Raw genomic sequence first — 13927 nt, 5'->3', positions numbered from 1 at the left:
TCAAATGTCTCCATGGCCTCCCCCCTAAACCTATCTGTCTAACCCCTTCCAGCTCAACAACTCTGACATCTAGGCCAATGATGGCATACTTATGTTGCTGCACCTATAATTCTAAGGTTTGGACTAATGATCCAGAAAAATGAGTTCAAATCTGACTTAAAGACAGCTGGGAAATTTAAACTCAAGTAATTAGATATGGAATAAAAAGCTAGCACTAATAATCGTGCCCATGAAAATACTGGATTGTTGTTAAAAACCCATCTCCCTTAGAGAAGGATATCTGCTTGAATGGCCAATATGTAATTCCCAAGCCACAGTAATGTGGGTTTACTGCCCTCTGAAATGTACTGATGGGCAATAAATGTTGGCTTTGTTGTTTACACCCACAACCCACCAACAAACCAAAAAGATATCTATGCTCCTCAAAGTTTGACCTCTTGTATGTTCATCACTCCTTCATTGGATTCATTTCTTTCGCTGCCTAGGCCCTAAGCTCTGGAATTCCTTCCCCAAACTTCTCTGCCTCTGTATCTCACTTTCCTCCTTTAAGACACTTGTTGAAACCTGCCTTTTTGGCCATCTGCCTTCATGGGGTCCAGTGTCAAGTTTCACTTAAGAATGTTTCCATAGAGATATGTATCAGCCCCAGCCTACTTATGGTTTATTAATTGATATAGGCATTGTAACTGGCATGGTCTTCATTTTGTGACACAAAGTAGTTTTAAGTTGGAAAAAATTCAACTGGTTCACTGTCCAAAGAATTAAAATTCTTATTGTTACAATAATTCTTGTAACTGTATTCAGGATGTGTAGCTACATATTATTATTGTCAAAGTGCTGCATGATATGGTAAATGACCTGGTCTAAATGGACATCAGGTACCACTAATTGTTGTCAATTTCAGTACAGTGCTGGAAAACAGAAATCTCTGCTGTCAGTAAAACTCACTGTGGAGCTCCTTGGGATGCTTTATTCTGTAAAGGGTGCTTATATAAATGTATAATTTTAAGTGCGTGCGCTGGTGTTCTTGGAATATCTACTTTGACAATTTCCAATCTTGTCTTATTATGTCTGTTTGGAGAGATATAACAGGTCAGTGAGTTTATAGAATTTATAGAAACCCTACAGTGCAGAAGGAGGCCATTCGGCCCATCGAGTCTGCACCGACCACAATCCCACCCAGGCCCTACTCCCACATATTTACCCGCTAATCCCTGTAACCTACGCATCAGGACTCTAAGGGGCAATTTTTAACCTGGCCAATCAACCTAACCCGCACATCTTTGGACTGTGGGAGGAAACCGGAGCACCCGGAGGAAACCCATGCAGACACGAGGAGAATGTGCAAACTCCACACAGACAGTGACCCGAGCCGGGAATCGAACCCGGGACCCTGGAGCTGTGAAGCAGCAGTGCTAACCACTGTGCTACCGCGCCGCCCCAGAGTTAACTCTGCTAATTGTTCTTAGGTTTGATGGTGTAACCATTTTGATAGCCATGATCGTGAAGTTTTTTTTGTTTGAACACCATCCATTAATCCAATCCGATTTGTCATTAATGATTACTACATATAAATATAACTTGAGAGTTTGAACTATTTGGGTTACCTTTTTATTAGCTTGGTTATCAAAATCTTGGATTGACGCATTTGTTAAATGGTGCTGGATAATGTAATAATGTTAAATGATGTAAATCTTTCAGTTATATTGCAAACTTTATCTCCAATTCAGTTTTATAGAATCCTACGGTAAATAATTATTCGGACGACTTTGGATTTGGATTTTATTACATAGAATTCACATGCAGAAACAGGCTATTGTTTCCAAAGATCCATGCTGGTATTAGTGTTCCAAATGACCTTCTCCCACCATGCTCTGTCTAACTTTTCAGCAGTGCCCTATTTCCCTTTTTGTAATATGAAGACTTGAACTATGCATGTTACTCAAAGTCCAGTCCACCTAACATTCTAGAACAGTTTAACATAATTTCTCTGCTTTTCAATTATACTCCTCTCAAAATGAGCTCCAGTGCTTTGTTTTGTCTGCGGGCTCTGTTAAAGATATTTACTTAGAGATGTGGATTAGCTCCAGCATACTTATGGTTTATTAATTGATATAGGCATTGTAACTGGCATGGTCTTCATTTTATGACATACAGTAATTTTTAAGTTGGAAAAAATCCAACTGGTCCACTGTCCAAAGAATTAAAATTATCATTGTTACAATAATCCTTGTAACTGTAGCTACATATATTATGAAGTATATCATTGTCAATGTTCTGTGTGATACAGTAAATGATCTGGTCTAAATGGATGTTAGGTACCACTAATTAATTGTTGCCCATTTTAATACAGTGCTGCAGAACAGAAATCTCTGCTGTCAGTCAAACCCACTGAGCAGCCCTTGGTGAATCATTTAACACAAAGGACTAAATTTGTGAGCAATTATCAAATCTGGGGAATTATTTACTGTTTAGGTTTGTCACTAGTTGAAGATCTGCTTTCGTATTTGATTTTATATTGTACTGGATTTTATATTGTACAAGTTAACTTCTGAATACAACAAAAACATTTGTAAATATTTTCACTACCACATGGTGTTCCATTGCTGTTGAATTGAATATGCAACATCAAAACAGGCCATTATTAGAACAAGAATCTGGTTAGCTTCAGAGTGCAATAGAATTCTGTGCACATTTCTGATATCCACAACAAGATAATTTTTTGATCTGTGCTATTAACATTCTGAAGTATATACAACAAAGATTGAAGTTTTCTCAGTGGGGAAGAAAAGCTTGCCCTGGCCAACCTATGCTTCCTAATGACTAACCTTGAGCAGCATTGTCAAATGTATTGGAGCAGGACACCCACTTATTGTCCTGTATATGGTTTGGTGGTAAGGCTTCCCTAAAAAGAAGGGAAATAATTTTTTTAAAGAGAACTTTCCACATATACTCTGTGGCTAAAAACATTGCCAAGTGTGCAACCAAGCCATGCAAACCAGCAAGCTTCAATTGACTTCAGCACCATGGCAAAGGCAAAACTAAAATAAAATCAGTTAGTGTTGTAGTTCCTTTAAGGTATAAATACATGACTCTGGAGAAGGGCAGAATTGAGATTTACTGTGATACTGCTACAGTTGAACAACCTGTTGACGTTCATGCTCTGTGTTCATGCACGAGAGGTGATCAGCTAAGTTTGAGTTTGGAGAATTGTCGGTAATCATAGAATTATATTTCAATAGCAGTTATTAAGTTCAGGATGGGAAAAAAAAATTATGAAGAGGAATTGTCACTTTCAGGTGCTAACTTATCAAATGGTGCATCTGGACAATGTCTGTAATTATTTGTTTTCCCGACTTGGCTGCATGATATACTCATTAAAGTTGCGAAAGGAAGGTGAATGTTACAGCAGAGGAACAGGCCATTTGATCACCGGTTTATGTCCGTGTTAATGCTCCATACGAATCTCATCTCAGATCATCCCGCACTATCAACATAGCCTTCCATTCCTATCTCCCTCATGTACCTCTCCTTAAATGCATCTGTGGTATTCACCTTAACCACTCCATGTGATAGTGAGTTCCACATTCTCATCACTTTGAGGAAATAAATTTCTCCTGAATTAAAAAAGATTTGAAGGTATAAAAAGGTTTAGTGTAAGCGCCATGTGGAGATGCTACCATTTCATTGCTTTGCGCTCTTTTTTTCTTGTTATGGTTTAGGAATTACTCCCCCTCGAGGAATTTTGCTGTTTGGTCCTCCTGGCACTGGGAAAACTTTGATTGCCAGAGCTGTGGCTAATGAAGTTGGAGCTCACATTTCTACCATCAATGGACCTGAAATTATGAGCAAGTAAGTGATGTATCATGGTGTAGTTGTATAGTACCTTTAACATAATAAAATGTCTCGACAAGAGTCTTCACAGAGGCATTATAAAATACGCCACTGAGCCCCAAGGGGAAATTCAGACAGATGATATAAAGCTTGGTCAAAGAGAGAGGTTTTAAGAGAGGAAAGGGAGACGGAGTGGCAGAGGGTGTAAGGAGCGAATTCCAGAGATTAGGGTTGAGGCAGCTGAAGGAAATGGTGGCTCAATTGAAATTAGATGCTCATAGAGGCCAGGAAAGAATGCAGATATCTTAGTTGTAGAGCTGGGTGAGATTGCAGAGATGGGGGAGGAGAATAGGGATATGAAAAAGAGAATGCAAATTGTTCAAAGTCATTGTTTAACCTGGAGCCTATGTACGTCAGCAAGAAATGGTAATGGGTAAGTGGCATTTGGTGCGAGTTAGAATGAGCAGTAGTGTTTTGGATGACCTCAGGTTTATGGAGGATAGATTGTGGGAGGCCAGCCAGGAGTGTGTTGGACTAATCAAGTCTGAAGGAAACAGCAAAGGAAGACTGAGGCGGGGTGCAGATGGGAGAAATTTCAGAAGTGAAAATGGGCAGTCTTAGTGACAGCACAGTTTTTTTGGTTGACAGGTCATCTCTGCGTCAAGTATGGTACTGAGGTTCCAAACAGTCTGACAACCTCAGACAGTTGCCAGGAAGAAGGAACTGGTGGCGATGGAATTGAGTTTGTGACGAGAATTGAAGAATTATTTTTAACACTTATTTGGAGGAAATTTATGCTCCCCGGTACTGGATAGCTGATAAGCAGTTTGACAATTTAGAAAAAATGGAAAGGTTGAGAGAGTTGTTGATGAGGTAGAGCTGGATGTGGCCAGCATACATGTGGAGATCGATATAGTGTTTTTGAAGAACGTTGTCGCAGGGCAGCATGCTAATGATAAATGGGAGAGAGCCAATGGGGTTGTGGCGGGCGGGGGGCGGGGGGGGGGGGGGGGGCGGGGGGTGTGAAATGGTACACTAGAGGTAATAATGAGAGTGGAAAGAGAAGCCATTTGGTGATTCTCTGGCTATGATTAGATAGATGAAAATGAAACCAGGCAAATGCAGTCTCACCTAGCTGGACAATGATAGAGTGGTGTTGGAGAAGCATAGTGTTTTCAATTATACCAAAGGCTGAGGACAGATCAAGAAGGATGAGAAGGGATAACTTTCCTTTATCATGGTTACATAGTACATCATTTACAACTTTATAAGAGCTGTTTTGGTACTGTGATGGGCGGAAATCTGATCGGAGGAATTCAATCATCAAATTTCAGAAAGCTGGGGAAGCGACAGCACGTTGAAAGACTTTGGACTGGAAAGGGAGGTTGAAGATGGGTTGGTAGTTTGCAAGGACAAAGAAGTCACTGGTTGGTTTTTAGTGATGGCAAATTGGAATGAATCAGAGGTAGAACCTGAAAATATAAAACTATTGACAATATTGGCTAACGGGAAAACCAAGAAGGGAAGTCCGGTAGTCAGTAATTAATAGAAATATGGCGGTGGGAGAAGGAGATGAGTCTCCTGGACAAAATGAGCTCGGACATGAGAGGAGATAGGAGGAAACTGGCGATACAGAAATCGCTCGGGAGCCTGAGAAGAAGTTTGGCCTGATGGGCTGGAGAAGAGGGGGTAATGACAGATACAGTTGATGGTCTCAATCTTGCTGAGAAAGTCCATGCTCATTGTGCACTTTATTGGAGATGAAGGTGGGGAAGATAACTTGCAGTGGAGAAAAAAAGCTAAAATCACTGTTGTGGTCCACGGTAATCTTGGAATAGTGAACAGTCTTAGTAGATGAGAGCAGAACTCAATAGTGCTTTATTTGATCCAACCAGATCTGGTGGTTTAGCCATTCAAGTTCCTGTCCCTTCAACTTTAAAGAACCAGAGGTGAAAGAGAGAGCAGTCGTTTTAATTGGAGTGAGAGCATTGAAGGTGGAGTTGAGGGTGTGGTTGAGTAGACCAGTAGATGAAGAAATGTTGGGGTATACAGAATCAAAAGTTAGATCATTGGGAATTTGAGAGGACAGTTCTTAATCAACTGAAGGAGTGTGTTGTCCAGGCATGGATATAGAAGGAAGTAGGGTTTGGAGGAGGAGGTGGGATGTGGGCGAAGAGCGATTCAAGGAAATATTTAGGATTTATCTGTGATTGATGCTATGAGTGTATTGAGGCCATGTGAAGTGGCAAGGTCGAGGGGGTAGCCATGAATATAGTTTGGCGTATTACATGGAGGGTAAGATTAATGAAGTATAGGAGGACAGTGAATTCAGAAGGCAGAGAACATGATGAATTTAGATTAAGCTTAAAATCACCTGGGACAAGAAGCCACTTGCTGCAGAGGCCGATGAGGAATTGGGGGCGGGGGGGAGGGGGGGGGGGTGAAGGTGCGCAGGATAGAATTTGAGGTCAGCAACCTTATCAAAGAAATGGGTGTGATGCAGTTGGTGATGGATTTTCAATATTGGGACAATGGCACGTTTTGAGGCAGAGTGGCGGGAACTTCACTGTTTGGATGTGCAATTTCTTTTTATTCATTTATGTGGGTGTCACTTAGTGGGGGCCAGCATTTATTGTCCATTCCTAACTGCCCTCCATTTCAGAAGGCGTTTGAGAGTCAACCACACTGTTGTGGATCTGGAGTCAAATGTATGCCAGACCAAGTAAGGATGGCAGATTTCCTTCCCTAAAGAACATTAGTGAACTAGATGGGTCTTTATGACAATTGACAATAGTTTCATGGTCATCATTAGGCTTTTAATTCCAGATTTTTATTTGAATTCAAATACCATGCCATGGTGAGATTTGAATCTGGGTCCCTAGATCCAGCCTGGGGTCTCTGGATTACTAATTCAGTGATAATACCAACTACACCACCGCCTCCCCAGATATCTGATCTGGGAGTGTTGAAATCTGACACTGGGAGAGAGACAGTGGGAAAAATTCCCCCTGCAGTAACAGCTATCAACCCTGGTGAGCATTGGTTCCTGTAATATATTTTGTCTTTGATTAAAATCATTCTGAATATTAAATAATTCAGCATGTTCAGACTAATAAGATCCCATTTTACTGCCATTGATGATAACCACAAAGTAGAAGTGCCAGCTAGTTTCCATTTCTCTGATTATTCCCCTTTCTCTTTTACTGAGATTTTAAGTGTTCATTGCTCTTTGTGATGCTGAGGTACCTGCCTTTATTGTTTTAGATATTTTGGAGAAAGTGAAGCGAGGCTGCGACAGATCTTTGCAGAAGCCACTGAACGGTAAATCAGCGAGAGAAATACTAATTATTGAATTAGCGTGAAAGATTAATAGAGCGCAGGAGCATATTTATTGAAAATGTAATTTCTTTGCTAGAACAGTCCTAAATTAATCCTATAGCTTTCACTCTTTCCCCATAGCTTGTCTATTCTGCTTCACATATTTATCCAATTTTCTCTTAAAGGATGAAATGAACTTGGTCTCATTAACTTGGTGATCAGGCATTCCATGAAATGTCATTTTAGCCTATTCTGCTCCAGTGACAATAGTCCAAAGATCACAAATTTCTGCTTGTTGCTGTAATTTTCCTATTGCTTACATCAGTCTGGTGAATCTTAGTTTAGACTCAGTGACTTTGATAAGATGCGCTAAACTGCATATGGTGATCTAACTGTTTTATACAACATTATCATCATTTTTATGGTACTCCATGCCCCTGTTTAGAAACACAAGGTAGGCACTTGACAACAGAGTCTCCCCACCAGACCTTTTGCTAATGCCTTTGAATTTATTAGTTATTGACTCACCCCCCAGAAGGAATCTTTTTTCCTATTTTCTCTATCAAAACGACATATCATCCTGAAAAGCCCTATTGGCTCACCTCTTAACTTTACCTGTTCAAAGGAGAGCAGTCCAAATTTTTTTCAACCTCTCCTCATCATTGCAACCCTTCAGCACTGGTAAATCTCCTCTGTACCCTTTCCAATGGCTTTGCATCTTTCCTGAAGTGTTGTTCCCTGAATTGTTCTTGAAGCTCCAACTGAGGTTGAACCAGTGATTTTTTGCCATCCTTCTCCAACACTGGCAAGACCCATTTACCTAATTTTGTTTCCTGCCTGCTTTGAAATTACAGCCTGAAACCTATAACTATCCTCAGCACCACTTTGCCAAGCTTTGCTTCACCATAATCTTTATAATGTTGCCTGCTACACCCAAGTCATTTTTGAAAATTGTAAAGAGCAATCAATTGTGGCCAATGCCTCTGCTTTCTTATCTTTGCTTATTTCAGTAATCGAGGATGCAAACAGTACTTGGTAGTACAGAACCTGAATATTGCTGAATACTTGCGTTTTTCTGAATGAGTGCAAGACAAAAAGTTGCAGCACATGTCTCTCTTTACAGCAGTATTCAATTCTAGGATGCCTTCTATCTGGACCAGTTGACTTACCAACTTTCAGTCATAATCTTTTTAGTATGTCTTCTCAACACCTCCTCCATGATCATTCTCAACACAGCCCCACAAGGCTGTGTTCTCAGCCCCTTAATATACTCCTTATACACCTATGACTGTGTGGCCAAATTCCTCTCCAACTCGATTTTCAAGTTTGCTGATGACACCAACGTAGTGGGTCGGATCTTAAACAATGACAAGACAGAGTACAGGAATGAGATAGAGAATCTGGTGAACTGGTGTGGCGACAATAATCTCTCCCTCAATGTCAACAAAATGAAAGAGATTGTCATTGACTTCAGGAAGCGTGGAGAACATGCCCCTGTCTACATCAATGGGGCCGAAGTAGAAAGGGTCGAGAGCTTCAAGTTTTTAGGTGTCCAGATCACCAACAACCTGTCCTGGTCCCCCCCATGCTGACACTATAGTTAAGAAAGCCCACCAATGTCTCTACTTTCTCAGAAGACTAAGGAAATTTGGCATGTCAGCTACAACTCACCAACTTTTACAGATGCACCATAGAAAGCATTCTTTCTGGTTGTATCACAGCTTGGTATGGTTCCTGCTCTGCCCAAGACCGCAAGAAACTACAAAAGGTCGTGAATGTAGCCCAATCCATCATGCAAACCAGCCTCCCATCCACTGTCTACACTTTCTGCTGCTTCGGCAAAGCAGCCAGCATAATTAAGGACCCCACATACCCCAGACATACTCTCTTCCACCTTCTTCCATCGGGAAAAAGATACAAAAGTCTGAGGTCGCGTACCAACCGACTCAAGAACAGCTTCTTCCCTGCTGTCATCAGACTTTTGAATGGACCTACCTTGTATTAAGTTGATCTTTCTCTACACCCTAGCTTTGACTATAACACTACATTCTGCACTTTTTCGTTTCCTTCTCTATGAACAGTATGCTTTGTATAGCGTGCAAGAAACAATACTTTTCACTATATACTAATAGATGTGGCAATAATAAATCAAATCAATCTATTGTAATCCTTTCTGTAACTTCCCTGTCTTTTAGTGTAACCTTGTATCATCTGTTTCCTTTTTCCCTAGCTAACTACAGTGCAGCCCCATTTTATCACGATGGTTCGGGTCCATAGAATGTTATCGCGAATGTTATCGGGGTCACGCTAAATCACTAAACCGGAAATAGCAAAAAAAAGAGTCCATCGCGTGATTGCGTCATATCCGATTTCGCGCTAAATCGGGGCGCGTAAAATCGGGGTTCCACTGTATTTATACTTTATATGTTTATAATACATGTTGAGTCTCCTCTTCTATTTTAACTTTTATTTTTGTTGTTTTCCAGAGTTCATTATCTTTGAATGCCCTCTTTCTTTTTCCTTGAAAGGAATGTCCCTAGTTTTTAGATGAACCACACCATCATCTCATGTAGTAATCTATGCCTACAGCTCACCAACCTTTTTAGTTAAACTATGGATATTGATATACAAACAATTAAGTATCTCCTTTGTTACCTTTTACTATTTTCCTCAACCTGGTCCCTGCAGTTTTTGGGATATTTCTAATTTTACTGTGTTTTTTTTCTGGTTCCTCTCTCCCTGCTAAATTAATTAAATAAGAAGTTTAACAACACCAGGTTAAAGTCCAACAGGTTTATTTGGTAGCAAAAGCCACACAAGCTTTCGGAGCTCCAAGGAAGGGGCTTGGAGCTCCGAAAGCTTGTGTGGCTTTTGCTACCAAATAAACCTGTTGGACTTTAACCTGGTGTTGTTAAACTTCTTACTGTGTTTACCCCAGTCCAACGCCGGCATCTCCACATCAAAATTAATTTAAACCATTCCCAGTTATACTTATTAACTTCCCAGTGAGAACAGTGATCTTGGCTTTGTTCAGATGCAATCTACCTATCTTGGTGAGGTGTCTCTTCTCTCAGAAACCATCAAATGCACCAAGAACCTGAAACTCCACCTCCTGCATCACTTTTCCAGCCACGCATTTACCTTCGCTTTCTTTCTGTTTCTGTGCTGACTAGCATGTGACATTATGGACGATCCTGAGATTACTATCTTTTGAGACAGCTCCTAAAACAATGCTTGAAAAACATCAACACCTTTATTACCTATATCATTGGTTCCAATATGGACTGCGACTTTTGTTTGTTCTCCTTCTCCTTGGAGGATGTCCTTCATCCGTTCAGTGATATCTTTGACATTGTCATCAGGGAGCCAACACATCACTCAGGAATCATGTTGGTGGGTTAGAGAAAAGCCTATATATGCCCCTAATTATCAAATCCTTGAGACTACTGATTCTCTACCGCTGTTGCTGAGGCAAGCTGATACTTAGCCTGAAAAAAAACTACTTTCTGCATCTCTCCGCAATTTGATTTCTAAGCACTCAAATATTTCCAAATTCATAAAAACTGTATAATCTCAGATTGTCAATTGTACAAGAATGTGTTCGGAAATGAGTCATTCTGTACATGTGAAAGATTTGGTTCCATCAGATTAGATACACTATTCGTAGCTGATTTGTAAATATTACCCTTAAAATGTGACTTGCATCTAATGACTTATCTCTTCTTCCAGTCAGCCTTCAATTATATTCATAGATGAGCTTGATGCTATATGTCCAAAGCGCGAAGGAGCTCAGCACGAAGTTGAGAAGCGAGTGGTAGCATCATTGCTCACACTAATGGATGGTATTGGCTCAGTAAGTAAATAGTAACAGAATTAAAAATAGTAAAATAATTTTGTAGAAAATAATCATGGTTCATTGTTTACGTGCTTTTGTAAAGTGCAAGTGATTGTTACAATTTTGACATTGTGCTGTTCTTTTTCCACCTAATATATATTCAGGTTCCTTGTCACTTATTACTTTTTTACCCTTGTTAGTCGATATGATTTCTTATGATCTAAGTTGTTCAGCTTCAGTAATGAATATCATAAAGACTGATCACCTCCCGTTAAATACATTCATGATTTTAAGATGTGTTACGTAAAGTAATCAGTCTCGGTTAAAGTCATTCCCCGGTGTTCTGCTGATTTTCAGAAGTCTCTGCATTATTTTTCCAATTCATGGCAACACACAACTCCGTGACTAAATTGCAAGCTGTTCTTCTGTATACCACGTATTATAGAATAGCAATTATTGGGGTGAAAGGTCTCGGTGGTATTTAATACTGACACAAAACATAAAAAAGGCTAATAAAAGCTTCTATAAATATAAGGTAAGAGAGTAGCTAAAGTGAATGCTGGTCTCTTGGAGGATGAGACCAGGGAGTTGATAGTGGGGAACATAGAAATGGTGGAGATGCTAAATCAATATTTTGCCTCAGTTTTCATGGTGGAGGACTTTAGTATCATCCCAGTAGTAACAGAAAATGCAGAGGGAACATAAAGGGAGGAACTTAGATCAATCATCTCCACAAACTATTGGGCTTGAAGGCAGACAAGTCCCCAGGGTCTGATGGCCTACATCCGAGAGTATTAAAGGAAGTGGCAGTGGAGATATTGCACCTGATTTTACCAAAACTTCGAAATGTTGGGCGTCAGGCCTATACCGCGATCTGCACCCGATTCCGAGCAGATCGCGGCTTTACCGACACCCGATTCGGGCGCGGGTCCGAAAATGCATTTGCATGTATTTAAATCGACTTAATGAACCGCGCACCCAACGCTACTGCCAAATCCCACTTTGCTGTCTTCTGGCCCGATCCGCGTCCGCGCTGTTACCGACCTGCAAAATAAAAGTCTGAAGTCGCTGCTGCAGCCTCCAAAGAGCGGGGTCAGAGACTGCAACGGCTCTCTGATCCAGGTCATCCTCTGGTCGGGGTGAGAGGAGGGGAGGGGGTGTGACGTCTCATCCCCTGGGGGGGAAAGGGGGGGGCAGGGGAGGGGGTGTGACCGATCATCCCGGGGGGGGGGGGGGGGGGGAGGGAGAGGGGGTGTGACGTCTCATCCTCTGGTCGGGGAGGTTCCGCTGCCTGTCTGCGGCTGATCCCTCCTGGCACCATCACTGGTACACTACCAGCCACAGATTACTCTTCCCTGCAGGTGTGATAGAGCGGGAGAGATGGCTGTGGCTGGTAGTGTACCAGTGATGGTGCCAGGAGGGAGCCGCTCTCTCTGCTTTCTGCTTTTTTTTTGCGCCCGGGCGCGCTGTCAGATTTTTGTCCAATCGGTCCGCCAGCGCTAAGCCCTGCACACAGCGCGGATCGGACTGGAGCCGGCAAAACGCGTTTGGCCACGCTGCAAAGAGGATTCCAGGCGCGGATCTATTTGATGCCCAGATCCGGCACTTAGACTCAAAATGGTAAAATTCCCCCCATTGGATCCATTGGTTATAATATTCCAAAATTACCTGGATGCAACAATGGTTCCAGTAGATTGAAAAAATGCTAATGTAATGCCCTTATTCAGAAAGGGAGGGAGGCAGAAAGTAGGAAACTATAGACCAGTTAGTCTAATATCTGTTGTTGGGAAATTGTAGAATTTATTATTAAGGAAGTAATAACAGAACATTTGGAAAATCAAAAAGCATTCCATCAGAGTCAGCATGGTTCTTTGAAGAGTAAATCATTTTTGACTAATTTGCTGGAGTTCTTCGAAGATGTAACAAGCCAAGTGGATAATGGGGATCCTATAGATGTAGTATATCTGGACTTCAGGAAGGCATTTGATAAGGTGCTGCACAGAAGGTTAATACACAAGGTAAGGGGGGTTAGGGATAATTTATTGGTTTGGATAGAAGACTGGTTAACTTAGAGAGTGTGGAGATGCCAGCGTTGGACTGGGGTAAACACAGTAAGAAGTTTGACAACACCAGGTTAAAGTCCAACAGGTTTATTTGGTAGCAAAAGCCACAAGCTTTCGGAGCCTTAAGCTCCTACTTCAGGTGAGTGGGAATTCTGTTCACAAACAGGGCATATAAAGACACAAACTCAATTTACAGAATAGTGGTTGGAATGCGAATACTTACAGCTAATCAAGTCTTTAAGGTACAAACAATGTGAGTGGAGAGAGCATTAAGACAGGTTAAAGAGATGTGTATTGTCTCCAGACAGGACAGCCAGTGAGACTCTGCAAGTCCAGGCAAGCTGTGGGGATTACAGACAGTGTGACATGAACCCAATATCCCGGTTGAGGCCGCCCTCATGTGTGCGGAACCTGGCCATCAGTTTCTGCTCAGCGACTCTGCTGAGTACATTGGGGAAACCATGCAGACGCTGCGACAACGGATGAATGAACACCGCTTGACAATCACCAGGCAAGACTGTTCTCTTCCTGTTAGGGAGCACTTCAGCGGTCACGGGCATTCGGCCTCTGATGTTTGGGTAAGCATTCTCCAAGGCGGCCTTCATGACACACGACAGCGCAGAGTCGCTGAGCAGAGACTGATAGCCAGGTTCCGCACACATGAGGACGGCCTCAACCGGGATATTGGGTTCATGTCACACCATCTGTAATCCCCACAGCTTGCCTGGACTTGCAGAGTCTCACTGGCTGTCCTGTCTGGAGACAATACACATCTCTTTAACCTGTCTTAATGCTCTCTCCACTCACATTGTTTGTACCTTTAAGACTTGATTAGCTGTAAGTATTTGCATTCCAACCATTATTCTGTAAATTGAGT

The 13927-nt window shown here is 41.6% G+C and overlaps 1 protein-coding gene across 4 annotated transcripts in view; it reads left to right on the top strand.

The window, feature by feature from the left end:
- afg2a (AAA ATPase AFG2A) overlaps positions 1–13927 on the top strand; it is a 476777-nt gene that overhangs the window by 25036 nt on the left and 437814 nt on the right. For all 4 annotated transcript variants that reach the window (XM_078211250.1, XM_078211230.1, XM_078211259.1 and 1 more), the window contains 3 exons: positions 3723–3852; positions 7099–7155; positions 10882–11005. In XM_078211250.1, the coding sequence (XP_078067376.1) occupies positions 3723–3852; positions 7099–7155; positions 10882–11005 (311 nt within the window). The remainder of the gene's footprint in view (positions 1–3722; positions 3853–7098; positions 7156–10881; positions 11006–13927) is intronic.

The sequence above is a fragment of the Mustelus asterias genome, chromosome 1, assembly GCF_964213995.1.
Source record: "Mustelus asterias chromosome 1, sMusAst1.hap1.1, whole genome shotgun sequence".
NCBI classification, from domain to species: Eukaryota; Metazoa; Chordata; class Chondrichthyes; order Carcharhiniformes; family Triakidae; genus Mustelus; species Mustelus asterias.
This window is presented reverse-complemented; position numbering and strand designations above follow the sequence as displayed.